This window comes from Ranitomeya imitator, chromosome 4, assembly GCF_032444005.1.
Source record: "Ranitomeya imitator isolate aRanImi1 chromosome 4, aRanImi1.pri, whole genome shotgun sequence".
NCBI classification, from domain to species: domain Eukaryota; kingdom Metazoa; phylum Chordata; class Amphibia; order Anura; family Dendrobatidae; genus Ranitomeya; species Ranitomeya imitator.
In genome coordinates, this window is record NC_091285.1 from 432,615,679 (window position 1) to 432,642,196 (window position 26,518).

The 26,518-nt window shown below is 46.1% G+C and overlaps 1 protein-coding gene across 3 annotated transcripts in view; it reads right to left on the reverse strand.

Moving 5' to 3' along the window:
* LOC138676356 (stimulated by retinoic acid gene 6 protein-like) overlaps window positions 1–26,518 on the reverse strand; it is a 128,465-nt gene that overhangs the window by 21,288 nt on the left and 80,659 nt on the right. For all 3 annotated transcript variants that reach the window (XM_069765560.1, XM_069765559.1, XM_069765558.1), the window contains exons 6-14: window positions 24,580–24,628; window positions 24,250–24,372; window positions 24,046–24,119; window positions 21,209–21,320; window positions 20,223–20,343; window positions 20,057–20,132; window positions 19,724–19,793; window positions 2,314–2,362; window positions 2,075–2,192 (exon numbers count right to left, since the gene is read on the reverse strand). In XM_069765560.1, the coding sequence (XP_069621661.1) occupies window positions 2,075–2,192; window positions 2,314–2,362; window positions 19,724–19,793; window positions 20,057–20,132; window positions 20,223–20,343; window positions 21,209–21,320; window positions 24,046–24,119; window positions 24,250–24,372; window positions 24,580–24,628 (792 nt within the window). The remainder of the gene's footprint in view (window positions 1–2,074; window positions 2,193–2,313; window positions 2,363–19,723; window positions 19,794–20,056; window positions 20,133–20,222; window positions 20,344–21,208; window positions 21,321–24,045; window positions 24,120–24,249; window positions 24,373–24,579; window positions 24,629–26,518) is intronic.

Consider the following 26,518-nt stretch of genomic DNA (forward strand, 5'->3'; position numbering starts at 1 on the left):
CTGTATCAGCTTCTTGTACCACACTTTAGCTTTCCGCATAGTATTATAAACAAGAGAGATCGAGTCCACCAAAGTTCTTATTTGACAAAATCAAAAAATTTGAGAGAAAAATTGAACGCAGTTACTGATAAGTAGCGATACTGATAAGCAGCACCGAACTGGCCATCTGGCAATTCTGGCAAATGCCAGAAGGGCCTGTCTGGTTGTGGGCTGTCTTATTTGCTATGTTATTAACAGAATCAATGTTCTCAAGACAACCATACTGTTAAACGTTTTGACAGAGCACAAAGTCGCTGACTCAGACACTTACCCCAGCAGGCCCCTGGTATCATTAGAAATATTGGTCTTGTAGTAAATCTTGCTTTCCTCCATCCGGGGTAATATTAGGAATATATCCCATCTAGTGCTTTGGGACTGGGACACCATGGGCCTGTGTGATTTTAAATGCCAGGGCAGAATTTCAGCCCCAGTCCGTACCTGCTGATAAGTAGCATGACACACACACCAAAGTGGTGTGAGAGGAAACATCAAAAACTAATAGGAAAAAAGAAAAGTTCTGGCCAGAAATTGAGCATGGTTGATGATCAGTGACACACACACGGTAGTGGTGCAAAGAAAAAAAAAAAAAATACTGAACTGCTGCCATCTTAACCGGATTAATGAGTCCAGTGACAGGAAAAGTTAAAGGGTTTGGAGGCTTTTAACTTGTGATCATTTGATAATTTTTGTACATATTGAATATATATGCCCTGAGGAGTGTTTTTGATGGACACCATTCTATTTTGAGAAGGTATCAAAGGGAACCTGTCAACAGCACCTTTTTACATATTGAAGTAGTAGTAGTATAGCTGTATATTTGCTAGTTCCCCATTAAAAAAGTAAAGGCCTGAGCAAAGCCGCCCTCCCCCCTGGCGTTGGCGGAGGGCGGCATGACAATGGTTGGGGGAGGTAGGGGTTATTTATGAAGGGTGGGGGTTGGTGGGGGCCGGTTATATGGCAGGGATTGGGGAGGGGTTTGCCCTTCCCACTCTCCAATGGTCACGATCCGTCCCGCCCAGCCGCCCTTATATTATGTTTTTTTCTAAAGGAGTTTTTTCCTACTTTCATGGGTCATGGTGGCTTTGGAGGTTGGGGGAGTCCTTGAAGTTGGTTGGAAATTGGTACAGGGATCCATGGGCATATGGTTTCCTCCTTTTTGGCATTTAATATGTTTTGGATCTGGTGAAATGGGGTGGGGAAGTTGACAAGGTTGTCGGATCCCCAGGATGTTTGAGTGAACATTGGAACCCTTGTAGTTATGGTGCTCCCGAGCCAGTGGGTAACGGCTGGGAGTAAAATTGCGGGGCTGATTTATGTTCACTTTATATATATATTTGTTAATCACCGGATTTTGGAAGCTTCAAGGACTCCTCCCAGCATTTAATATTATTTTATTATTGAATGTTTTTTCTGTTTGTTGTTTTAAATAAAGGCTGCTGCGGCCATAATTATTCCAAAAGAATTTGGTGTCCTGGGTTTTATTTTTAGATGTTTATATTCGGGAGGGTTGGTGACAAGGGGGGGATCCTGTAGGTGGTTACCCCGTGAGACTTCGCCAATACCAGTGTCATGATCCTTTTCTTTTTTGTAGAAATGTGGCCGTCATGAGAAATCTAGCGCAGAAGATTTTATTGGAGTAAGAGAATTTATGAAGCCAGACAACTACTTCAATATGCATAAATGTATTGTAAGTCACAATTTTCAGATTTCTATTTCTTAAATATTTAGAAAAACATGAATCATATTCTCTACACTTCACAAATACTTGTTACTTGTGTTGTCATATCACAAAACATCCCAATAAAATACATTTAAGTTTGTTGGTGTAAAGTGAAAAAATGTGGAAAACGTCATGGGGAATGAATACTTTTTCAAAGCACTGTACTATATGACAAAATTAACTTGATAGGAATCCTGCTCCTGAGAGGTGTCACACTTAGTTAGAAATGTAAGCTGATAACATAATATCAATATTCTCTCATATTATTTGACTTCACTATGAAGAATTAATGTAAAATGTCTACATTATTCTTACACTGTATAACCAAAGATCTGAAGAATCAACATTCCTTTTCCTTCTTTGATTGGGACTATAATCCAAAATGTTATTATCAGACTTATCATGAAGAACATGATGTGCAGTAGAAAGTATCCTATAGAAACACAAAGAAGAGACGTGAAATATTGCAATACTGTAGATGGCGCGCCACTAGAAAATTGCTTAGTAACTTATACGCTCTATAATCGACAATAAGAGGATATTTTTTTACCTACCCCACAGCAAGTATGCAATCTGATTTCCAGCATATCGGATACTGGCTGCCTGAAAAATAAGCAGAGTATATAATATATTGAGAAATAAGTTCTTATGCTACTATATGCAATAAACAAATTTGAGGTATTCAGGCACTTCAAGGGTGATGAAGCGAACTAGTAATATCGGCCGCACGCCCACACTGATATGAACGGCCCGGGTTATGGTAACACTATAAGGCCACATTCACATTTTCAGTATTTGGTCAGTATTGTACATCAGTATTTATAAGCCAAACCCAGGAGTGGGTCAGTCAGAGGAAAAGTATAATAGAAACATATGCACCACTTCTGTATTTACATGCACCCACTCCTGGTTTTGGCTTATAAATACTGATGTAAAATACTGAACGTATGAACGTGGCCTTAGGCTTACTTCACACTGCCATATTTTTGAACTTCGTGCTGTCCGTGAAAAAACAGACAGCACTAGGACCAATATTATTCAAGTCACAACTGGTACAGGAGGAGAGAGGACCCTGCCCGCGAGGGCTCACAATTTACAAATTATAACAGATAATCAGCAGCAAGACATAGACACTATGTCTGGAAGGGACAACAAGTCCCAGTCAGAATAATGTAAAACAGACTGTGTCTAAATCCTCCAATTGACAGTGCAAGCACAGCACCCCCTAGTGGTAGAGGTCATTTGCGAGGATTCAGACTTGGATGTAAAAAGTAACTAATGGAGATCATTTCCATGACACACACTGTATAGAGAAAAATATTGAGATACACCTCTTAATCATTCAAGTTTTTTTATTCAGTTCCATTCTCAAAAGTGTATAAAATCCAGTGATAGTGGAGGAAAAGCCGCTCACCCCTGCTGAAAACACTGATCACTGGCACGGGCGGAAGCCACTCCTGCAGCCTAGGCACTTTGTGAAATCAATAGTTAAATCCTCCAGCTGTATGTCCAGGTAAAAAAAATGACTTTTACTCCAAAAGGATTAAAAGACAAATTGACATCTCCAAGTACATTCAACAATGGCCCGGCCGACTTGGAAGTGAGTTTGGAGTCCCCCTTACCAGGTGGGGTTAGAAGCCTTCCCTCCAGCGCTGTGGTGTAGTCCCTTGCTGCCTTAGGCCTCACACAAGATCCTGTAGAGGAGCTGCGGAGACACCATCACGTGTTTCTCAACGCAGGCAGTGAATAGCCAGGCTTTTCCCCGGGAAGGAACAACCAAGGGAAGGGCAGCATCCAATAAAGGAAAACATCCAATAAAGGAAAACCACCTATGCCAAGCATGGTATCCATCCACAGACAGCTGTTTCGGGGTTTTTGCCCCTCATCAGTGTGGAGTAGGAAACTGGCAAAAACCCCGAAACAGCTGTCTGTGGATGGATGCCATGCTTGGCATAGGTGGTTTTCCTTTATTGGATGTTTTCCTTTATTGGATGCTGCCCTTCCCTTGGTTGTTCCTTCCCGGGGAAAGGCCTGGCTATTCACTGCCTGCGTTGAGAAACACGTGATGGTGTCTCCGCAGCTCCTCTACATGCATTTGCATATTTGGGGGCAGTGTTCTGGATCACTGCGTTGAGAAACACGTGATGGTGTCTCCGCGGTGTTGGATGTTTTGGTCTCCACGAGGTCAATCATCCGTCCCTTTATAGACTTTCACACAAGATCCTCACGCTTTCTCTCTGTCCTCCTTGCAGGTAACACTAACCCGTATGACAAGTGGCTCGAGCCTTTTTACAGGATTTCTATCACCACTCGGGCTCTCTGTGCGACTGTGTCTTCAGGTGTAAGCGTGGGCAGGTGACTTGTAATCCAGCTGTCCTGCCGATTTCTGCTGTAAAACATGGAGTCCTTCACAACCCCGGTCTTCCGGCTACCGGTGTCTGCGCTCAGTAGGGAGATAGTTCAGTCGCAGCTATCCCCCAGGTCTTCAATCTCCTGCGCTTTAGTTTCCCTACACGCTCTCTACAATCTGTTTTGCTTTCTCTTCTCTCTTACCAGGAGCTGCAGCACCTCTCGTCGCTGCACGGCTCCTCTCTTCCCTCTCTGCCTCAGACTGCTCCAGTCTGCTGTCTGGCACTCACTAACTGAACTCAACTTTCCCTCCAGACCAGAATATATATATTGGAGCCACCCAAAAGCTGGATCAGAGCTCCCCTTTCTGGCCTGAAGTATGAACATGTTGCATGCTTGTGATTACCTGATAAAAGAGATCCTTCCTCGATTCCAAGCGTGACATCACTCTCCCCGTGAGGAGAGCAATGCCACTGGGGTGTTACACTGTCCATGGCCAAAGAATGTCATAAAAGCCTTACATTGCCAAGCACAATGCCAAGCACCTGATTGAGTGTTGTAAAGTACGCCACCACTGGGCTCTGGAATGATGTAAACATATTCTGTGCAGTATTTAATCATCAGTCTTCATATGGCTGGAGTCCAGGGCCCTGATCTCAACCACATCGAACACCTATAGAATTAACTAAAATGGAGACTGTGAGCCAGCTCATGTCCAACATTTGTGCCTGACCTCTTATTGGGCAAAAAATTCCACATACACAGGCCAAAATGTAGTAAAAAGTCTTCCCAGAAAAGAGAAAGCTGCGAAGTGGACACAATCTCCATTTTAAAGTCTATGAATTCCATGTAATGACCAGAGGTCCGAATAAGATCCAGTGAGTCACAAACCAAGACCAAGGCAGAAATCTCCAACGGTATTTACTCAAAGGCAAATTAATCAAGGTAATATGGAGAATATTAAGGCAGATGCACCCCAAAGATACACTAATTCAGCAGCAGCTGAAATCACTGTGCCACTCAAAGGTCTCCTGAGAACTGTGTACTACAACAGACTAGTAAGAAATTTACCTAACAGGCAACTAAAAACAGGAACAAGTGTAAATTGAATGTAGTGTTATTAAGGGAGCCCCTGGAATGGCACATTGAGTATAACTTACACAACTCTAATATAAGATACACCTCTAAAGTAACAATTTAACACTCTGAGCAGAGATACCCGGGTATCTATAACTATGGTACCGTATCCTGAGATGGATTTCCTCTCAGGCAGGAATCCGCAGAGGCTGTAGCCAGTTCATATCTTCAGCGCCAATAAGTTACAGCAAGCTCCTCTTGTCTTGTCGGCCGATGCCGAGCCCAAACGCCGGGGACTTAGTTAGTGGTCTCACGATGTAGTCTCTGCTTCTGTAGCTCCTAGGAATGGTTCCACGACAATCCGTCTGTCTCTGTATCAGCAGTCTGTCCAGACTTGTTCCTCCACTCAATGCACAGGGAATCCACAGACTTCCAAATTCGTACTGGGTTCTTAGCAAAGTCTCCGTCTTTTCTTAGATAAAGGGTTAGCTCCTCTCCAGGAAACGTTAGCAACACAAGTCTCTCACAGAGTTAAACAAAAGGTTAGCTCTTCTCCAGGGGAACGTTAGCAACAAAAAGTCTCTCAAAAGCTTCTTTTCCTCCAAAAACACTTGCAGTAAATCCACACAGTCTCTTTTTAAGATCTCACAGCAGCTTCTCCTTTTCTTCCCGCCTTTTCTCTCTCAGCTCTCACTTCCTACTTTCACTTTACACTCGAGACACTAGACCCCACCCCGCAGCACACATTGTCTCTGGAAGGTCTGTCCTCTGCTGCAACAGGCAAAAACCACAGGGTCCTAGTGCCCTCTCAGTGGGACTACAGTTCACCCTCTTACATGCCACCCCACTAGAGGTTGGCGTCCTCGACATACCTTCCCACTCAAATTCATCGAGCATATCGCTGAGGCGGTATTCCTGCCGTAGATCGTGTAGTTCTCCTGAGTCCTACATCAACAGGTGCGACCTTAGAGGGAGCTAGAGTCTCTTCCGTGGTCGTGTTAGTGGGCGTAAGTGGAGTTGTCTCCTCCTGCTGCTCGATGTCCTGTGATACAGCGTCAGGACCAAGCAGTTGACCTGATGCACTCTCCTCAACAACATCCTCCATATCCCCAACATTCTAATCACCCGAGGCCAGATCGGTCACAGGGGGCAAATAAGCAGGCGCAGGAGTAAGCACACCATCAAACTCAAGATCATTCAGAGCTTCCGCCCCTTGGAACATGGCCTCTGGCTCTAGGGGGGTAGGCGCCGAATCTTCAAACCAGCACCGTTGTAACATGTTACGATGCAAATTACGGGTTGGCCCCCCTGTCCCCACCGGTTCGACCTCGTACACTGGAATCTCAGGGTTCACCTGTTTTTTTATCAGATACCGTATCGCCTCCCATCGGTCACTCAGCTTTCCTGACCGTCGTTTTGTCCTCACCAACACTCTGTCCCCCGGAGAGAACAGCTCTGTTTGTACAGGTCGCGTGTCCTTATGGACCACCTGTCGAAGGCGGTCGCCCACCACCTGATGCACCACCCTCAACCGCCGACGATGCTCTCGTACCCACTCGGATGCAGTCCGAAGGGGGGCGGAGGAGGGATCTGGCATGTTCAAATCCTCAATGTCTCGGCCAGGTCTACCAAACATCAACATGTGTGGTGAGTAACCAGTAGTACTGTGCACCCTGTTATTGTAAGCCCACATCAATTCGGGGAGATACTCAGGCCAGCATGTCTGTTGCTGACTCTCTAAGGACCTCAACATTTGCAACAGGGTCCGATTAAAACGCTCACACGCCCCGTTACCCTGAGGGTGGTAAGGCGTTGTTCTCGACTGCTCGATACCATAGAGCTGGTGCAACTCTTTCATCAGCGTCCCCTGAAAGCAGGCCCCTTGATCTGAATGTATTCTCTGCGGACACCCGAACACTTGGAAGAAATGTCGGCACACTGCCTCAGCCGCCGACTTGGCCGTCTGATCTCTTGTCGGCACCGCTACAGCATACTTGGTAAAGTGATCTGTCATCACCAGGCAATAGGAGTACCCTGACGTAGAGTACCCTATCAACACGTAGTCAATCATGAGTAGCTCCAGTGGAGCTGAAGTCTTAATAGACTGTGTGGGAGCCCGCTGCTCAGGGCTTTTGTTGACCCACAAATTCGGCACTGCCGACACGCGTCGGCCACCATCCCTCCCAACTCAGGGCAGTAGAGGACTCGCTGCAACCACTGAAGTGTCTTTTCACTTCCAAAATGGGCCCCCTTCTCATGCGCCTCACGAGCGACCACTGGCCCCATCCCCACAGGAATTATCAGTTGGTACCGATGCTGCAGCTCCGATGGCAGGTACACCTTACGATACAAAAGACCTTGCTCCACACACAATTTATCCCATTGTCGAAGGAGTTTCATTCCTTCCATGGACAACTGAGCCTTGTCCTCTGCACTGGGCCAGGCCTTGTTTTGTACCCAACGGCGCACAAGTGCAATGTCCGGACACTCATCCTGGACTCTTGTCCAATCTGAGGGTGTTTTACCCAGGACACAGGGCATCCCGGTGGCCACCCCACTTGAGTGTACCACACTTTGGAAGATAGGTATCTGCCCCAAAGCTGGAGTTTCAGTATCCTCAAGTTGTTCGTCAACATCTTCCCCGGATGACCCAAGGGGCACCCTTGACAATGCATCTGCATTGCGGTTCTCTCGACCAGAGCGAAATTTAATGCGGTAATTGAACTTGGCCAGTCTGGCGACCCACCGCTGCTCCAACGCCCCCAGTTTTGCATTCTCTAAGTGAGCTAGCGGGTTGTTATCTGTCATGACTAGCACCTCAGCCCCTGTTAGATACTCGGCGAAGCGTTCTGTCATTGCCCACACCAGGGCCAGCAATTCCAGCCGGAATGAGCTGTAGTTAGCCGGATTTCGCTCGGAGTCTCTTAAAGATCTGCTGCCATAAGAAATCACTCGTTCTCGGCCGTCCTGCACCTGTGCTAGTACTGCCCCCAACCCATGAAGACTACCATCGGTATACAACAAAAAAGGGGTGTCAAACCGGGCGTAGGCCAGCAATGGGGCACTCGTTAGGGCGGTTTTCACTCCATCAAATGCCTTTTTCTGTAGGGGCCCCCATGGAATGGGGCGATTTCGAGGACCCAGCGCTGTCCCTCTCAAAAGTTCATTCAAGGGACTCACCACTTGTGAGAATTTAGGCACAAACCGCCGATAGTATCCTGCTAGGCCCAGGAAGGCCCGCACTTCTCGCAGGTCACAAGGAGGTGGCCACTCTTGTACCGCCTTAATCTTACTGGCTAAAGGTAGTACCTTGTCCGGGGTCACCAGATGCCCCAAATATTCAATCTGGTTTCGTAACAGTTGACATTTTTTTGGCTTTATTTTCAGGCCGTAGCTCTTGAGCCGCCGGAGAACTTGACGCAGCTTCTCCAGATGATCTTCAAATGAGGTTCCGAACACCACAATGTCGTCTAGATATATCAGGACTGATTCAAAATTTAGATCGCCCAAGCAATGTTCCATCAGGCGTTGGAAGGTTCCTGGGGCGGTAGCGAGGCCAAAGGGCATCCGGTTGAACTCAAAGAGCCCCATTGGCAAGACAAACGCCGTCTTGGCCCGATCTTTTTCAGCCATTGGGACCTGCCAGTACCCGCTTGCCAAATCCAACGTTGAGAAATACTTGGCCCGACCCAGGGCCGACAGGGATTCTTCAATACGGGGTAAAGGATATGCGTCCCGTACGGTGTGGGCATTCAATTTCCGATAGTCCACACAAAATCGGAGTGTCCCATCCTTCTTGCGGACCAAGACTACAGGGGCCGCCCAGGGACTCCGGCTCTCTCGGATCACTTGGTTGTCCAGCATACTGGCCACCATGCTCTTCACCTCTTGATAGAGCGCCGGAGGAATTTGACGATATCTTTCTCTAATAGGTGGAGTATCCCCCGTTGGAATCTCATGCTCAATCGTCTGGGTACACCCGAAGTCCTCTCCATGTCGGGAAAATGTCTCTTGATGTTCCCACAAAACTCTCTCCAACTGCTCCAACTGCACGGGGGTCAGCTTCTCCCGATCCACTCCCATCTGCTCCATGATCACATGAACATTCCATTCCTCCGTAGGAGGTTCAGTCCGGCCTACCTCGACCGCGAATGTCCAGGATGACTGTTGGTCTGGTCGCAATTCGAACCCTGCATTTTCCGGCACCTTCTCTGCCGGCACGAACAGTTCAGCCAGTATAGTCCCAGCGGGAATTGCAACAGCTTCATCTAAAACATTGATGCATCGGACCGGCACTCGTCCATTCTTCACAATCGCCAAAGACCGGGCCACATGTACCTTGGCAAATGAGGAACCCTCTCGGGCGGGCTCAAGTAGCACTTCAAGCCCATTCAATCTCTGTGCAGCTCCCACAGGCAGCATTAAGAGTTCCTCTTGTCTGGGTCCCAGCAGGATCGGGGCCCTCGAAGTCACTCGGACCCGGCCCACCCGGCCACCTGGGACCGCACTTTTCAGCAAGTCGCAACTCAGCACTAGACGGTGTAGAATTCTCTGTGTGGGTCGGTGTTTTGTCGCACGGGCCCAGTATCGGGGTCCTTCACTGGCATACATCTGGTGATTCAAATCTCGCAGCACGTTCATTCCGAGCGTCACTTCCATCCCTCTTCTAGGGGGGTTATCCACCAGTACTACCCCTTTCTGCCCCAGCTCTTGACCAAACATTTTTAGTTGCATCCACACGATCCCTTTGACTGACAATTGACCATTATTTGCGGCGGTCAGTCGTATCACTCGGCCATCCTCTGGAATCACTAGTCGACTGAAGTATCTCTCATATACTTCTAGAGGCATTATAGTACATTCGGATCCCGTGTCAACCAAGCACCTCATCTTCCGCCCTTCAAACTCTGCTTCTATCACTGGACTACATGCAAACAAATCTTGTTCATTCCGTCGAGGGCTTTGTGTGGGTGGGGCCGCTGCTGCTTGCCCTCTCATGGCAGCGGCCGGAAGTTTAAAGCCGGCGACGGGGTTTCTGGGGCTGTAAGCGCCCGGCAGTAACGCGAGATGTGTCCCTGGCGGCCACACTTCCAGCAGGTGATTGTTCCTCGTGGGCGAGGGCTTGACTCATTCTGATAGGACGACCTGGCCATTTGCGGGGTCACCGTTCCAGGGGGTGGGGCAGGAGGTTCCCGTGAGGGGGTAGAGGCGGGATCAACTGTCAGTTGAGACAATTTCAGCTTCAACTCCTTCACCTCAGCACGCAAAGCTTGTACCACGCTTACAAGCCCCTCTCCCCCCGACCCTGATGACACACCTTCCTCCAGCTGGGCACTGTTCACTGACCCCTCGGGAACATAGGCTGATTTCTCTTCCCTTTCCACTGCAGCTCGGTAAATCTGCCAGAAAGATAACTCTGGTGCAACCCGGGCCATTTCCAACAGCTTGTCCCGGAGAAGTCTATGGGCTAAACCAGTGATGAATTGGTCCCGGAGCAAGCGGTCTACCTCCCGGAACGCCCCCATGGCCCCCGGGTCTAGTCGCTGCATCTCATTCAACATCTCTTGTAAAATATTAGAGTACTGCATCAGGGACTCACACTCTCTCTGGGGACGATTAAAGAATAGGGACCGAAGCTGGGCCACACGCGCTCGGCCCCCCAAACTCCCCTCTAACAGTTCCAAAATCTTTTCTAATGTATCCCTCTCTGATTTTGGGCGCACCATCACCATACGCCTAATATCACCCTCCAGTGCATTTAATGCCAGCTCAGCGCGTAACGCGGGGGTCAAATTACACATGCGCAGAATACTCCGGATTCTCTCAGCCCAATCTTGCAACGCCATATTGCGCCCATCGTATTTCGGCATGTGCTGAAGTAAAGCTCCTACAGGCACATACCCTCCCGGAGTCGCAGCGGCTGCCAGGGGAACCCCAACCCCCGAGGAGGATGCGGATACAGCGGGGTCATTTCCACCCTCGCCCTCATCCATGACAAACACTGGATCCTGCCGACTACGCCAAAAATGTAATGACCAGAGGTCCGAATAAGATCCAGTGAGTCACAAACCAATACCAAGGCAGAAATCTCCAACGGTATTTACTCAAAGGCAAATTAATCAAGGTAATATGGAGAATATTAAGGCAGATGCACCCCAAAGATACACTAATTCAGCAGCAGCGGAAATCACTGTGCCACTCCAAGGTCTCCTGAGAACTGTGTACTACAACAGACTAGTAAGAAATTTACCTAACAGGCAACTAAAAACAGGAACAAGTGTAAATTGAATGTAGTGTTATTAAGGGAGCCCCTGGAATGGCACATTGAGTATAACTTACACAACTCTAATATAAGATACACCTCTAAAGTAACAATTTAACACTCTGAGCAGAGATACCCGGGTATCTATAACTATGGTACCGTATCCTGAGATGGATTTCCTCTCAGGCAGGAATCCGCAGAGGCTGTAGCCAGTTCATATCTTCAGCGCCAATAAGTTACAGCAAGCTCCTCTTGTCTTGTCGGCCGATGCCGAGCCCAAACGCCGGGGACTTAGTTAGTGGTCTCACGATGTAGTCTCTGCTTCTGTAGCTCCTAGGAATGGTTCCACGACAATCCGTCCATCTCTGTATCAGCAGTCTGTCCAGACTTGTTCCTCCACTCAATGCACAGGGAATCCACAGACTTCCAAATTCGTACTGGGTTCTTAGCAAAGTCTCCGTCTTTTCTTAGATAAAGGGTTAGCTCCTCTCCAGGAAACGTTAGCAACACAAGTCTCTCACAGAGTTAAACAAAAGGTTAGCTCTTCTCCAGGGGAACGTTAGCAACAAATAGTCTCTCAAAAGCTTCTTTTCCTCCAAAAACACTTGCAGTAAATCCACACAGTCTCTTTTTAAGATCTCACAGCAGCTTCTCCTTTTCTTCCCGCCTTTTCTCTCTCAGCTCTCACTTCCTACTTTCACTTTACACTCGAGACACTAGACCCCACCCCGCAGCACACATTGTCTCTGGGAGGTCTGTCCTCTGCTGCAACAGGCAAAAACCACAGGGTCCTAGTGCCCTCTCAGTGGGACTACAGTTCACCCTCTTACATCCATACTGTTCCCTAACTATACAATCTAACAGCTATTCTATGTTTTTTCCTATTTCCTGTGTGATGATTCTTCGTTTAACAATTCCAGTGCTGCTGGGAAACTCAAACAAAGCTCCCTCTGAGTGGACACTGTCAATAGCTCTGATCAGGGATAATCAGCCGGCAACAGAGCGGTGTCAGAATACCGGGCATGCAGGAGACTAGAGACGCCCTTGCAAGTGACGTCACCGGTCTCCCGCATGCTGGGCATTCTGACACCGCTCTGTTGCTGGCTAAGTATTACTGATCTGAGCGGACAACAGAGCGGACACTGTCACTGTGCAGATCGCAGAGTGCACAGCTCAGAAGGAGGGACACAGAAGGGACGAGCACAGTCCCTGAAATGATCGTCACTGATGACGCTTCATTTCAGGGAGGGGGCAGGGGCTGCAGAAATGACAGCAGCCCCTGCCTCTTGCTCTAATGGCGCTTTGTTTGAAATTCCCAGTGCATTCTTGGATACTCAAACGAACTGTCATCACATAAGAAATAGAAAATAAAATAGTAGTTAGGGAACGGTAGGGAATTTTTAATGGAAGTATATTAGAAAATAGTGTATAGGTGTCCCGATACCTTTCGCCATATTGTGTATTTTTTACAATTCTTTTAAAGTTCCAGGCTTTAACATTACTGATTTTAAGTCTTTTTTACCTACATAGACATCATTTGGTACTCCAACATACTCAACTATATCCCAGCTTTGCCCCTCCATTGGTATTCTACAGCAGTTTTAGGAATATCTTATCAGGTGAAGCCGGTGATATTGGACCATTTATTCTGAATGATTGGTGGTATTGCTTTCCTCTCAGGGAGAGTGATGTTACATTTGGAGGCAAAGAAGGATAACTGCATCCAGGTATCACAAACATGCAACACATTTCACACTCCAGGCCACCAGGGAGAGCTCTTGCTCCTATTTATTAGGTCACTCCCCACATAGGTAAAACTGGTCACCTGTAGGGAAAGTTAGTTAGTTGCTGGCTGAGCTCAGCTCAGTTAGTTAGTCCCTGATAGGGGTGGGATCCTGTCAGAGAACGAAGGAAGAAGGACACGGAGCTGTGCATGCCCTCAGAGCTGCAGCTCAAAGAAAGACACACAGAAGACAGAATTGTATTGCAGCGAGCGTGAAGGAAGTCTTAGCAATGGAGTGGATACCAGAAGGGGACCAGTCCTACACAGGCTGCCTCCTTCTGAGGCGCAGAAGCCCGGTAGCTGGAACACCGAGGGAGCAACGACCTTTATGCCTTGCTCCAGAGACCAGCTAAGAGTCCTTGCACCAGGACAGCTAATTTCACGTTACCTGTCCGCCCTACAACCAGGAGGCACGGTGGCAACCTTTGGAGGCTGGGGAATGATAGAGTCCCTATAAACTGCCTCAAGCCACCAGTCATACGGTTATGTCCTATCCTATACGGAGAACAGAGAGAGAAACATTACATTTGTGAGGACCTTATGTGAAGCCTTAGGCAGTAAGGAACTACAACACCACGGCGCTAGAGGAAGGCTACTGATTTCCACCTGGACAAGGGGACTCTGGACTTGCCTCCAAACCAGCCGGACTCTGCCTGACCTGTGATCTGGTGCCCTGGACTGTGGATGCTGAAGTCTTCAGTAAAGGTAAAGAGACTGCAACCTTGTGTCCTCGTTCTTCTCTGCACCTCTCACCATACCATCATCTACACACATGGAAGCCCTGGGGACATACTTCACCTGTGGGAAGGTATACCATCTAGCTGCCATAACATCACCCCAGCGGACCCCTTAAAGCAGCGTCGGTCACCCTGACCGAATACCACAGGTGGCGTCACGAACATTTCCCCTTTAAAGACCTTTCCCTTTAACACGGATGTCCCAGGGCCACGGACCGGGTCAGCCACCGTGACATCCCCCTGTGAACTGCAGGACCCGGTGCCAAGTACCCCACGGCCCCCTTTGGGCGATCCAATTGCAACATTCTAAGTATCTTTTGTCCTTTATTTGTAATATGGTATTGTTGCTTTATTGTTGTGCTATAGAATAAGGCATAGTAAAGTAACATCTACTATATCATTGTCTAAGGGTCACTTCCGTCTTTCTGTCTATCCTTCTGTCTGTCACGGATATTCATTGGTCGTGGTCTCTGTCTGTAATTGAATTCAAGTCGCAGATTGGTCAAGGCAAAATGCCCATGACCATTGCCACGACCAATCAGCGACTGGCGCAGTACGGCGGCAACATGGCCGCTCCTTCCTCCCCGCAGTCAGTGCCCGCTCTGTACTCTCCTCCAGTCAGCGCTCACACAGGGTTAATGGCAGCGTTAATGGACCGCTTTATGCCGCGGTGTAACGCACTCCATTAACGCTGCTATTAACCCTGTGTGACCAACTTTTTTACTATTGATGCGGCCTATGCGGCATCAATAGTAAAAAAATGTAATGTTAAAAATAATTTAAAAAATAAAAAATCATCATATACTCACATTCCGGCACCTTTCCCGCTCCTCGCGACGCTTCGGTGACAGGTCCATGCAAGCGGCAGGTTCCGATGGCAAGGATGGTATGCGACAAGGACCTGCCATGACGTCACGGTCATGTGACCGCGACCTCATCACAGGTCCTGCGCGCCTGCGCGAGAAGGACCTGCCATGACGTCACGGTTATGTGACTGCGACGTCATCACGAGTCCTGCGCTACCAACCCTGGGACCGGAAGCTGCCGAGTGCACCGCACACAGGTCGACATGACTACAAGGGCTCCCTCGGAAGGTAAGTATATGTTTATTTTTTATTTTTTAACCTGTGACATACGTGGCTGGGCAATATACTACGTGGCTCTGTGCTGTATACTACATCGCTGTGCAATATACTACGTGGCTCTGTGCTGTATACTACATCGCTGTGCAATATACTACGTGGCTCTGTGCTGTATACTACGTCACTGGGCAATATACTACGTAACTGGGCAATATACTACGTGGCTGGGCAATATACTATGTGGCTCTGTGCTGTATCCTATGTCACTGGGCAATATACTACGTAACTGGGCAATATACTGCATAACTGGGCAATATACTACATGGCTGGGCAATATACTACGTGGCTCTGTGCTGTATACTACGTCACTGGGCAATATACTACGTCACTGGGCAATATACTACGTAACTGGGCAATATACTACGTGGCTGGGCAATATACTACGTGTCTGTGCTGTATACTACGTGGCTCTGTGCTGTATACTATGTCACTGGGCAATATACTACGTGGCTGGGCAATATACTACGTGGCTGGGCAATATACTACATGACTGGGCAATATTCTACGTGCCTGGGCAATATACTACGTGGTTGGGCAATATACTACGTGGCTGGGCAATATACTACGTGGGCTGTGTAATATGCTACGTGGACATGCATATTCTAGAATACCTGATGCGTTAGAATCGGGCCCCCATCTAGTAGTAACATAGTTAGCAAGGCCGAAAAAAGACATTTGTCCATCCAGTTCAGCCTATATTCTGTCAGAATAACTCCCCAGATCTACAGCCTTCTAAAGATCCTTATCACTGTAAGATACAATATTGTTACTCTACAAAGGGCAGTATTTAGAGTTTCTGCTGCCCTAGGCACCTTTAGTGCTGCCTCCCCCTTTGGGGAGTATGACACTATCAGCAGTGACTTTGGCAAGAATCGCTGATGTGAAAGTCGCCTTTTGCAGCAGATCGGGCAGTTTTTCTGCATCTGCCATGTAACGGATCACTTACAGCAACACTGCGTTTGGCCTCATTCATTCCCTATGGGATTTGCGGCACTTGCCGTGATCTGGCAAATGTGGTACCATACCTCCCAACTTTTGAAGGGAAAGAGGTATAAAGTTTGCTGCGCACGTAGTGCGCCGCGGCAAATTTTAGGCCACGCTTCTGACCCCACCCATTTCACAACTAGTCACACCCATATCAATGTCCCAACCACACCCATTTAGCACTGCTGATGACACTGTTTATATCAATAATTATAAACAAAAAAAATATAGCCACGCAGTGCTCCATACTGTATAATGGCCACACATGATGCTCAATACTGTATAATGGCCACATATGATGCTCAATACTGTATAACGGCCACAAATGATGCTCAAAACTGTATAATGCCACACATGATGCTCCATACTGTATAATGACTGTTATGTAGGCAATCTAGTGACACAGTGTGCCAGCAATCAGAGCACATACAGTGATCTGACAATAACCCAAAAATAATAGAACGAGCTCTGAGACGTGGAATCTCTGTAGACCGCAATACCTGAACCTATCCTAAACACAACTAAAGGCAGCTGTGGATTGCGCCTGACACTACCTATGCAACTCGGCACAGCCTGAGGAGCTGACTAGCCTGAAGATAGAAATACAAGCCTGACTTGCCTCAGAGAAATACCCCAAAGGAAAAGGCAGCCCCCCACATATAATGACTGTTAGCAAGATGAAAAGACAAACGTAGGGATGAAATAGATTCAGCAAAGTGAGTCCCGATATTCTAGATAGAGAGAGGATAGCAAAGGGAACTTTGCAGTCTACAAAAAACCCTAAAGCAAAAACCACGCAAAGGGGGCAAAAAGACCCACCGTGCCGAACTAACGGCACGGCGGTACACCCTTTGCGTCTCAGAGCTTCCAGCAAAACGAATAGACAAGCTGGACAGAAAAAGTAGCAACAAAAGCAAAGAAGCACTTATCTAAGCAGAGCAGCAGGCCACAGGAATGATCCAGAAGCTAGGTCCAACACTGGAACATTGACAAGGAGCAAGGAAGACAGAATCAAGTGGAGTTAAATAACAAAGCAGCCAACGAGCTCACCAGAACACCTGAGGGAGGAAGCTCAGAAGCTGCAGTACCACTTGTGACCACAGGAGTGAATTCAGCCACAGAATTCACAACAAATGACCCCACATGATGCTTAATACTGTATAATGTCCCCCTCCCATCTTGTATGCATGGCTCATCTCCCCCCATCCTGTATGCATGGCTCATCTCCCTCACATCCCATCCTGTATGCATGGCTCATCTCTCTCCCATCCCATATGCATGGCTCATATTCCCCCTCCTGAATGCATGGCTCATCTCCCTCCCATCCCATATGCATGACTCGTATACCCACCTCCCTCCTGGATGCATGGCTCATCTCCCTCAAATCCCATATGCATGGCTTATCTCCCTCCCATCCCATATGTATGGCTCATATCCCCCTCCTGTATGCATGGCTCATCTCCCTCCCATCCCATATGCATGGCTCATATCCCCCTCCTGTATGCATGGCTCATCTCCTTCCCATCCCATATGCATGGCTCATATCCCCCCCTCCTGTATGCATGGCTCATCTCCCTCCCATCCCATATGCATGGCTCATATCCCCCCTCCTGTATGCATGGCTCATCTCCCTCCCATCCCATATGCATGGCTCATATCCCCCCTCCTGTATGCATGGCTCATCTCCCTCCCATCCCATATGCATGGCTCATATTCTCCCCCCTCCTGTATGCATGGCTCATCTCCCTCCCATCCCATATGCATGGCTCATATCCCCCCGTATGCATGGCTCATATCCCCCCTCCTGTATGCATGGCTCATCTCCCTCCCATCCCATATGCATGGCTCATATCCCCCCTTCTGTATGCATGGCTCATCTCCCTCCCATCACATATGCATGGCTCATGTTCTCCCCCCCTCCTGTATGCATGGCTCATCTCTCAAACCCCCCCCCCCCCCCCGCTCTTGCTCCTGCTCTCATTTTGCATGGCTCGGCTCCCCGTCCTCCTTCATCCCCCCTTCCCCTGTCCCTCATACTCACCTCTCCCACACCGCGTGGCAGCGCCTAACATCCCTCTAGCTCTGTCCTGACTCCCGGCGCAGCACCTTCTATCTGCGTGAGCAGTCAGGTGGTACCGCTCATTAAGGTCATGAATATGCCCATATTCATGACCTTAATGAGCGGTACCACGTGACCGCTCACTCAGGAAGAGTTGCAGGCGCTGAGACCAGGCATCGCTGGAGCAGGGTGAGTATGACATCTTCAAGGAGGGTGGGAGGCAGGCAGGGAGGCAGGCAGGCATCTGAGGGGGGGCTGGGGGCAGTCGGTCAGGAGGTGACCCAGTACTTAAATTAAAACAAAAAAGAAAACACTTGCTCAGGTGCCGCCGCCCCCCGCATCATCCCGCCCTAGGCACGTGCCCTCAAGTGCATAGTGGCAAATACTGCCCTGACTCTACAGAAAGACATCCAGGCCTCTCTTGAACCCCTCAACTGAGTTTGCCATCATCACCTCCTCAGGCAAGGAATTCCAGATTCTCACTGCCCTAACAGTAAAAAATCCTCTTCTATGTTGGTGGAAAAACCTTCTCTCCTCGAGACGCAGAGAATGCCCCCTTGTGACCGTCACCTTCCTTGGTATAAACAGATCCTCGAAGAGATAATTGTATTGTCCCCTTATATACTTATACATAATAAATCTTTAATAACAATAATCTTTATTTTTATATAGCGCTAACATATTCCGCAGCGCTTTATAGCTTGCACACATTATCATCACTGTCCCCAATGGGGCTCACAATCTAAATTCTCTATCAGTATGTCTTTGGAATATGGGAGGAAACCAGAGTAAACGGAGGAAACCCACACAAACACGCGGAGAACATACAAACTCCTTGCAGATGTTGTCCTTGGTGGGATTTGAACCCAGGACTCCAGCGCTGCAAGGCTGCAGTGCTAACCACTGAGCCACCGTGCTGCCCATGGTTATTAGATCGCCCCTCAGTCGTCTTTTTTCTAGACTAAATAATCCTAATTTTGCTAATCTCTCTGAGTATTGTAGTTCCCCCATCCCATTTATTAATTTTGTTGCCCTCCTTTGTACTCGCTCTAGTTCCATTATATCCTTCCTGAGCACCGATGCCCAAAACAGTACACAGTACTCCATGTGCGGTTTAACCAGGGATCTGTACAGAGGCAGTATAAGACATTTTATTGTTTGTACTAACTCAGGCCTATTTTGACTTGTGGATATTTGTGACACGTAATAGTAATAGTATTGAATGATGCTGAGATCTTAAACAAACCATGTGCAGAAGCCAAAGAGTCATAGGCTTCGTCAGCAAGTGCAGCTACCTTGTGGTCTGTCTGTTGGGCCAGCTATCACAAAATTAGATGAATTACTTCATGTTCAGAGAGAATAAACACGTCTTAGCCAGGTGTGCTTGTGCAAACATTCTCCAGAAACATTCTTTTAATAACACATTTGTATTAGAGCCTTATCTCAACTTTGGTTTTGTTGCGTAAGTCTGGTGAAAAAGGTGGAAAACATCAACGATCAACACAACAATGTTCTTCAGAAGCCCAAGATGGTAATAAATCAGATTACTGACATTAATTACAAAACATTACCAAAACAACAGCAGGGCGGCCAGTTTTTGGAATCTCTGAGGCACCTTTATAAAGTTTCTTCAATTCTTTTCTAAAACAAAAAAAATAGTTTAGTAAATGCTGCAAAAGTGCAGTAGTAATAGAATCTGAACCAACTTCCCCACATAGTTTTTTACAATGCCAAAGATACATCTTGGAAATTTGGACATTTTTTAAATGCTAAATAGTCTATTTTATCTTAAATTTTAGCACAGCACCAACTGGAATTATCAGTACAAAACTGTAAAGATGTTTGTTTGTTTGCTTTTTTATAAACTATCATCATTGGTGGTGAATACAAAAGATCAATGATACCTGTAGCTTGAGAGCACATGCAAGACATAGATAACACTTGTCAAGGCAGAAGGGAAGGTTGAATAAAACCAGCAATCTGTAAAAAAAAACAGACACAGGAACAGTGTCAGTGCCAATAGTAGCACCTACTGTACCGACTGACATTTACTAATGTTTGGCATCTAACCTTTTAACAATAGTAACATGAATATGGTTTGGTTGGAAAAGGAGAGATTAACTTTTTCCAATATCCAACTGTCCAGGCCGTTCACAGCTTTTGGTGAAATAAATAAATCTACAAGGAAAAACTGAAACAAACATTAGGTGTAGATAGTAAAAGATGGACATCCTGTCAATAGCTAGACTTCAAAAAGCCGTCCTAAACCTCCAATAAATACAACAGGTCAGTCAACAGTCTAATGTGCATGAGAACCCTGGACAATTGATTGTTGGGAGAGTTACAGTAAATGGGTTGTCCATTACTTGGTCAACCTTCCTCACTTATAATATTTCCACATATAAAACAATATCACCTTATACTCGGCTCTGGTGTCATTCTATTGCTGTTGGGGCATAGTCTCCCAGGGCTCTCATGAAGTTATTATGTGTTCAAGCCAATTAGCACCTGCTGAAAGGACTCTTCTCTCTCACTTCCTTCAGACGTAACTGATAGTCAGAAGCCACCAGTGAGCAGCAGCAGCTCTCACATCTTCCCTATGTCAGTTTCATCTGAAGAAAGTGAGAATGAAGAGGCCTATTAGTCCTGCCACTGATTATCTGCAAGGCTCATGTGACATAACGCCATGAGAGACCTGCCGCCAAAGTTGCTGTATTGGCGAATGAACCAGAGTTGAGTATAAAGTGTTTTTATCCTGCATGAGGGAATGTTGTAATCAACAAAGGGTTGTCCAAGTAGTGGACAACCCCTTTAAGGATCCATCATGTCCGATTTCAGACTGCCATTCCTTTTGACCTTCCTGTGTGGTCCTGTCAGACGTGTCTGGCAGTGGCTCTCGCATAGAGAACACAGGAGCACTCAGCCGAGCAAGCGCTCCTGTGTATGTGAGGGACATCCAAGATAGCTGCCGGTCAAACATTCGGTCAAACCGTCATTCAACCGACAGTCATCAAATGTGTATGGGGGACTTTAGGCTTAATTGGTGTGTAACATACATTATACAGGCAGATCAAGCAGAGAACCACTGTAACTATCATCCTGGTTGGAAACTTAAAATGCGTATCCCATGCATACATCTTCCATCTCTGTGAAGGAGTCCGCTCATTCCTACATAGAAAAGAAGGAAAACATATAGGAGACCAATAAGACTAATGGGCAAGCAGGTAAGGGGTAACAAGAGATTACATTTTATTATGTTCTATTGTAAAGCCAAACAACTATTCATACATATCATCAGATGCACAGAAAGGGTTATCCAGTCCCTTTAAAATGGTTGGCCACTATTTATCTATTCTAATTCTAGAACTAGCAGTGCATAAAACAAGCATTTCATCAATATACGTTATTTTAATATAATAAACAATGTATGTGTCCTATTTTCATGCAATTCACGTGCCCGGGAACGACAGAATGGACAGTGATCCATCAATAAAAAGTCGCCATAGAAGATCATGTGACCCCATTGCCTATGAAGAGATGCGCGTTCACAAATGGTCACATGATCTCATATACTGCCTATACCGCTTCAGATTGCTTGAGGTAGTGATGCTTTCATAACACATTATTACCATATAAATTGTACATAAATAGTTCATATGGTATTAATATGTTGTGAAAAGTCACTGCCTCAAGCCATCTGAGGTAACAGAGGGTGCTTTTTTTATAATTAACATGTCACTGATCAGCTGATAGGGAGGTGTGGAATTTGGAGAGTAAATCTTTATTAGTAAGGAACACTTCAGCATTATTTCTGGTGGCGAAGTGATTTTCACAACCTACACAGGCTTTTGCTGACTGTGACAGAATATTTGACACATCACTCATCACAGTGACAGCAGGATAATGTTGCCTCTGACAGCGACACTGCACGGAATCACATTTATCTAATGCCCCCTTCACATATCCGTATTTCAGGTACATGTGGTATTTATTTTTTTCATGGATACCACACGTACTCATTATAATCTATGGTTCTGCACTCATCTCCGTGTGTTTTCATGGACCCATGTGCCGTGCAAACCACACAGAGACATGTCCGTTTTTTTTTCATCAGCGGATGACAATGGCCAATACAATATTCCAAAAAGAGAAAGACCTCCAAACAAATTAAATAGAACAACTAACTAACTTTATTGAATATATACAAATATATTACAACCTTAAAAAGACAAATAAGTGGGGTTTATGAAAGACAAAGAATAGTACTCTAGATGAGGAATGACACTCCATAGGCAAGGGCCAGTTAAGTATACATGCTCATACACACAAAAGTTAGTATATACAGTCAAAATGATTATACGTAAAGTAAAAAACCTTCATATAGTTATGTCTAATGATAGGGAATTACTCTTGTGTTGATGACTCCCAGCTGTAAGTATAACACATAATGGTTATATGACAGTTGCAACAAGCACAAATGTTCAAGTAATATAAGGGAGTCAATTCACCACAAGAGAAATGCGGATATCATCCACAGTGCTGGAGTTCATGATGCTGCATAAGACATTTGGTGCCTAAGATATAATACATCAACATGAACAAAAAAAAATTGCCAGTCCTAAATATCGGGGATACGGAGATTAAGATACGTAGTGCTATGCATCCTCGATATGTAGGTCATAAACCATACCCGTGGTTCATAACCCAGAAAGCACCAGTACTACCTCCAAGTGGAGCTAGTACCAAAATGATCACTAAGGTAACTGAGGATAAAGTGCTTATTAGGCTAGGTTCACATTGCGTTAATGGGTTAACGCTAACGGACTGCATTGCACGTCAAAAATGTCGCAATTAACGCCGTGCAACGCGTCCGTTAGCGCACCTATTGACAGCAATGTTATTTGTGCCTGTAGCACATCGCTAGCGCATGCCATTTTCGGCACGTGCTAGCGATGTGCTGTTCTTTTGTGACGGACCTCGGACGCTGCTTGCAGCGTCCGAGGTGCGTCCGAGGTCCGTCCCTCGGATCGGGGATCTGCGCTAGCGGGGACGGCGAATGCGGACCCAAAATAAACATTGCCTAGCCTTAGTGCTTCATCAGAAGGGGTTACGTGTTTAACTTTGCAAAGTATAGGAGAAAATTTGGAATTGATTTTTCTTATGCCAAACTCGAAGTATAAACTAATGATGACACCGATATATTTTTTTCCATTACCGGTATTACACGGATGTGTGAAGGGGACCTAAGAGAAATAACTTTCTCTTTTCATAATTTGCGTGCACTGAATTATGAAATGGGCTGCTGTCTACTGCTGAATTACCATCTGTTTCTATGCTGAGGTCACTGACATTACTAGGGCTGTGTTTGTGTTGTAGAGCTTGAATGAGGTTGGATACTGTCCTAGGAGATCTCAGAATGTTACACATGTCTTGTCTAAGGCTACTTTCACACATCAGGTTTTTTGTTTCAGGCACAATCCGGCAAGTTTTGAAAAAAACGGATCCGTTTTTTTCTGATAGACTTGTATTTGCACTAGATTGCACCTGATGGCCAGACGTTTCATCCGTTTTTTCCGGATCCGTCCAAATAGTCGTTTCCGGCGGACGGAGAAAATGCCAGATGAATGTTTTTTCGTCCCGAGAAAAAAGCGCACAGTGATGGAACCGGCCAAAAACGAGTGAAACGGAGATGTGAAACAATGAATCCGGTCTCCAAATCCGGTTCTCTCTCTCTCTCTCTCTCATTGCATCAGTTTTTACACTATTTGCAACGGATCCGTTTTTTTGAACATTAGCCGGAAACAAAAAACCTGATGTGTGAAAGTAGCCTAAATGAGCCCTAAAACTAACAGAGTATTTGTCGTATTATTAACTTTACTGCAAGCACACTCACATTTCTGGAGCAGATTTTAAGAGATGTCGGACATAGGTGGTCAAGTGCTGAGGTAACAAAGGTTCCTCTTCCTCCTAGGATGATACAATTTACAAACCATATTTTTGTCATATTGAAATGGAATGGAACCATAAAGCCCCACATAAGGGAAGTCTGGAGTTAGAGAGGCATTACTATGGGCAAAAATAGTTTTTTTCAAAATACCTTCTTTTCCATCTGTCTATAAAGAGAGAACATGGTCATTATTAACACTTGTAGAAATCTCCCCATCAGAAACAGGCAGCAGAGTAGAGATGGTACTGGTGTGAAGATGAGTACTACTGAGGCCTACAGAGAAGATAACGCTTGGTGTTTAATGAGGCAATATGAAGTGCAGGTAATAAACCTTAAATGCTATTTCATAGCTCAGTGCCTAATCTCATAATAAAATATTCCTTCTGTATAACAGCTTGCTGCAATGGAAAAAATTATAGTGGCTACAACTAGATATTATAGTTTATTTTTGTGGGCATAAAAAAAATGGAGAAAACTTACATGCGCTAATCTCTGACATTGAAGCATATCTGCCAGCTGCACGCAAAACCTGCAAAGAATTTTAGCAAAATTCATTAGACTTCTATTTCTTTTATATAGTAAGAATGATAGATCCACATAATAAACTTTCCATGCAACAACAGAAAAAAAGGGTGGCACTCACCGTTCTAAAAATCCAGACTTTATTAGTACAACGCTAAAACATCTTCAAACTGGCAGGATGGGGACAAGTGGATAAAGGCTCGGACAAATCCTTTGATATAGCCATATAATAAACTAATCACAAATTTTGGCCGGATTTAAAAAGGTTCTTAAATATTCAAAACTTATCACCTATCCACTTGTTACCTATCACTGGTGGTCTCACTGCTAAGTCCTCCACTGACAATCCCTTAAATTATGAGACTGATTTATGCCACTGTAAACCCTCATCCCAGGATAAGACAGCCTGATCCTTCTTCAGTTTTGACTTGTACGTGAAAGTTGTAGGGTAATTCCTCCATTGACACTCCTCAACCTTGTTTTATTGCATTTTTGGACAATACACTAAAATTGACCTTATCTCTTTAAAGGGAACCTGTCAGCAAGATTTCACACCCTAGACTATTTATATGTAGCTCTTTCATAGACATATACAGCAATACCTTTACATGGCCAGTCTATTCCTCTGTTACAGAGAAATCAGTGTTTCAACGAATATGCAAATGTAGATTTGAAGCGTTTATTCCAGCATGTCAAACCGCATTAAAAAAATTAGAAACACCTGGTGCGTTTCTGGCACATAGCAAGCGCCCTTACTCATAGGATATAAAAAAACAAAAAGACATGAAACTATATAAGACAAAAGCTCCAATCAGAAACATGGAATAATTAGGCTGCCGTCACACTAGCAGTATTTGCTCAGTATTTTACCTCAGTATTTGTAAGCCAAAATCAGGTGTTAGGGGTCGAGTTCCCGCTTCTGCACAGGGGGAATCTCGGGCCGTTTCTGGTGCGGTCTCCCATTCTTCTCCTGCCGCAGTGGAACCTGCTCAGCGGAGACGTCGGTCCTTGCGTCTGGCTCAGTCTCACTCTATGCTTAGGCTTGCTGTTGCTTTTCCAGCTTTTGCCATTAAAGCCAGTGCTGGGCAGCAGCGAGCGGACGCTTTTGGGACTAAGTCCTGCTTTTTCCCTTCTGAGCATGCCCAGGGTGAGATCTCCCGTTGGAGATCGAGGGTCACATGCTCAGATGCTGCAGTGGTTCCCATTCGTACTCCTGGAAGGTCCTGAAAGGGCTAATTTCTGTGGCAGCTGCCCATTGGTCCTTTATTGGAAGGTCCTGAACGTACAGCAGCTATATAAGCTTCGCATGACCGCATGGCCATGCACTAGTGTACATTTGTATACGTGTGTTTGTTGTGAGTGCAAGTCGTTCATTAAATACCCCAACCCTATTGTATGACTGTTCGCGTAAAGAGTATGGCTGCTACCTAGCGCACGACTAATCACTCAACGTGTTACACATGAATCAGCGTCTATTGCTGTGACCGCCAGTGCGGCGCCACGCGCCAGTAGTGCGCTTCCTAACCCACGTCCGGGTACTTAGTGGTGTCTGCCAGCACGGCACAGTTTGCACTTCGGTGCTCTTACTATACCTAACACACCCAGTTGCGGTGTGGTGCGCAAGTAGTCTGTACTGACTTCAACCCTGAGTCTTGGGATTGAGTTCGCTGACTCCTTACTTGCACTCATTAGTGTGGTATTGCGGACCTGTGGCTTTACAGGGTTCGCTTCCAACACCATATAGCGCTGCCATTTACTAGCAGCAGGTTTTTCACCTGCACGGTGGACCCCGGACTGCGAACGCACCAATATTATTTCATCTTATACTTGGTGCGTTCCGCCAGTCCTAACAGAACACTAGCGCCTGGGTCTGGCTAGTAAATGGTGGACGATCAGC